Here is a 2,500-nt window from a genome sequence, read left to right as displayed (position 1 = left end):
CACAATGCATCTTTCCAACAATGGCCAGAAGATGTAACATGTGTTTCCCAAGACACCATGCAACGATAACATTTGGTAAGAGCAAACAGCTAAAAGATTTAACGATGCTCCTAAGCAGGTTCTAACGATTAACTTAGAACCATTTAGATACTTCTGGGAAACCAGGCGCTGGGCAGTCTGGAGTCATGAGACGGTCGCAAGACACTCAGCGCCCCTTCCTAACAGAGTGACTGGGCAAAATACAACCACAAGACAAATCAGACTCAGTCTGTTTTCACATCTTTGGGCTCAAATAGGCTGTTGACATTCTAAATCAAGTCACATCCTGACAATCTAAATCACGTCCTGACATTCTAAATCACATGATCTACTACATTACCCATAATGCTGTGTGTATGATGTCCTGTTTTTTATTTTTTTATTTTACCTTTATTTAACTAGGCAAGTCAAGTCAAGAACAAATTCTTATTTTCAATGACAGCCTAGGAACAGTGGGTTAACTGCCTATTCAGGGACAGATTTGTCCCTTGTCAGCTCGGGGATTTGAACTTGCAACCTTCCAGTTACTAGTCCAACGCTCTAGCCACTAGGCTACCCTGCCACCCCTTTATCTGGCAGAGAGGACCCTATTTCCACCAGTATGATCTACTACATTACCCATAATGCTGTGTGTATGATGTCCTGTTTTAACTGGCAGAGAGGACCCTGATTCCACCAGTATGATATACTACATTACCCATAATGCTGTGTGTATGATGTCCTGTTTTAACTGGCAGAGAAGACCCTGGTTCCACCAGTATGATTACTACATTACCCATAATGCTGTGTGTATGATGTCCTGTTTTAACTGGCAGAGAGGACCCTGATTCCACCAGTATGATATACTACATTACCCATAATGCTGTGTGTATGAATACCCTCACCTTTGATTCCCTTGTCGTGGTTGAAGGCGTCCAGGTCAGCGATCTGATAGAGAGGACCCTGATTCCACCAGTTCATCTCAGGTATGGGTTTACACCTGGGGGCCTGGACGATGATCACTATGGCCCCAGCCAGCATCCCCACCCAGCCCAACCAAAACAAGACCAGGAGCACCCAGCGTGTCCTCACCCACCTGGAGGGGAGAGAGAAGAGGAGGAGAGGGGAAGAAATAGGGTAAAATAAGTTTCAATTGTATACTGAACAAAAAATATAAACACAACAGTGTTGGTCTTATTTTCCATGAGCTGAAATACAAGTCCAGACATTTTCCATAGGCACAAAGAGATCATTTCTCTCAAATTGTGTGCATAAATTTGTTTACATTCCTGTTAGTGAGCATTTCTCCTTTGCCAATTACGCTGATTAAACAGCCTAATTATTACACAGGTGCATTACACAGGTGTACCTTGTGCTGGAGACAAAAGGCAACTAAAATGTGCAGTTTTGTCACACAACCCAAAGCCACAGATGTCTCAAGTTTTGAGGGAGCGTGCAATTGGCATGCTGACTGCAGGAATGTCCACCAGAGCTGTTGCCAGAGAATTGAATGTTCATTTCACAACCATAAGCCGCCTCCAACGTCGTTTTAGATCATTGGTCAGTACGTCCAACCGACCTCACAACCGCAGATCACATGTAACCACGCCAACCCAGGACCTCCACATCCAGCTTCTTCACCTGCAGGATTGTCTTGAGGTGGTGAAAGGGGGGGGGGGTTGCTGTGGAGTATTTTGGTCTGTATTAAAGCCCTTTTGTGGGGAAAACCTCATTCTGATTGGCTGGGCCTGGCTCCCCAGTGGTCGGACCTGGCTCCCAAGTGGGTGGGCCTTGGAGGGTGTAGGCTGCGCCCCTGCCCAGTCATGTGAAATCCATAGATTAGGGCCTAATGAATTTACTTCAATTGTTTGATTTTCTTTTATGAACTGTAACTTAATATAATCTTTTAAATAGTTGTATGTTCCATTTATATTTTTGTTCAATATACATAACTACATTGCATATTAAGCTAATTGATTTCTAGCAACATTAAGTTGAATTTAAGATAGTTACCGTTTTTTTTTTTTAAGTATAAGATAATAACAACCAACCCCCTAACTTACCCGGGTGTGCCAGCGACTTTCATGAGCTCTTCCTTCGACAGCCCGGTAAACTTAACATCCTCCTCCGGTACCTTCTGCTTCAAGTTTCCGTTCTTCTCAGCCCCCGGTCCGTCGCCGGTCATCGGTAGTTTCTCCTGGTCCAACTCGTTCAACTCAACATCCTTCATATCGACCTCGGTGTCCTTACTCATGTTCGGGAAGGTTTCCTTTTTGCCTGTAGAAAAGATTGAGTAGTGTCGACATTATTTTAGTCAAGTTCACCTTCAATTAAATAGAAACGGTGTGCATATCCCCCGAATGAAGGACACAAAGTAGGCAACACTTCCCCACCCTTAGTCTCAAAGACGTTCATGTCCATTTTAAATACTTTTTTTCCGAAAAACAAAATGCAGTTTTTTTGTTGCTTTCCTGACAAATGT

The 2,500-nt window shown here is 43.5% G+C and overlaps 1 protein-coding gene across 1 annotated transcript in view; it reads right to left on the bottom strand.

The window, feature by feature from the left end:
- LOC112239582 (4F2 cell-surface antigen heavy chain) overlaps window positions 1–2,500 on the bottom strand; it is a 12,496-nt gene that overhangs the window by 9,712 nt on the left and 284 nt on the right. Inside the window, exons 2-3 of the mRNA XM_042298504.1 lie at window positions 2,082–2,295; window positions 924–1,114 (exon numbers count right to left, since the gene is read on the bottom strand). Coding sequence (XP_042154438.1) covers window positions 924–1,114; window positions 2,082–2,272 — 382 coding nt within the window. The 5' untranslated portion in view covers window positions 2,273–2,295. The remainder of the gene's footprint in view (window positions 1–923; window positions 1,115–2,081; window positions 2,296–2,500) is intronic.

The sequence above is a fragment of the Oncorhynchus tshawytscha genome, linkage group LG15, assembly GCF_018296145.1.
Source record: "Oncorhynchus tshawytscha isolate Ot180627B linkage group LG15, Otsh_v2.0, whole genome shotgun sequence".
Taxonomy (NCBI): domain Eukaryota; kingdom Metazoa; phylum Chordata; class Actinopteri; order Salmoniformes; family Salmonidae; genus Oncorhynchus; species Oncorhynchus tshawytscha.
Note: the sequence above shows the minus strand (reverse complement) of the source record. Positions and strands in the feature narration are given on the sequence as shown.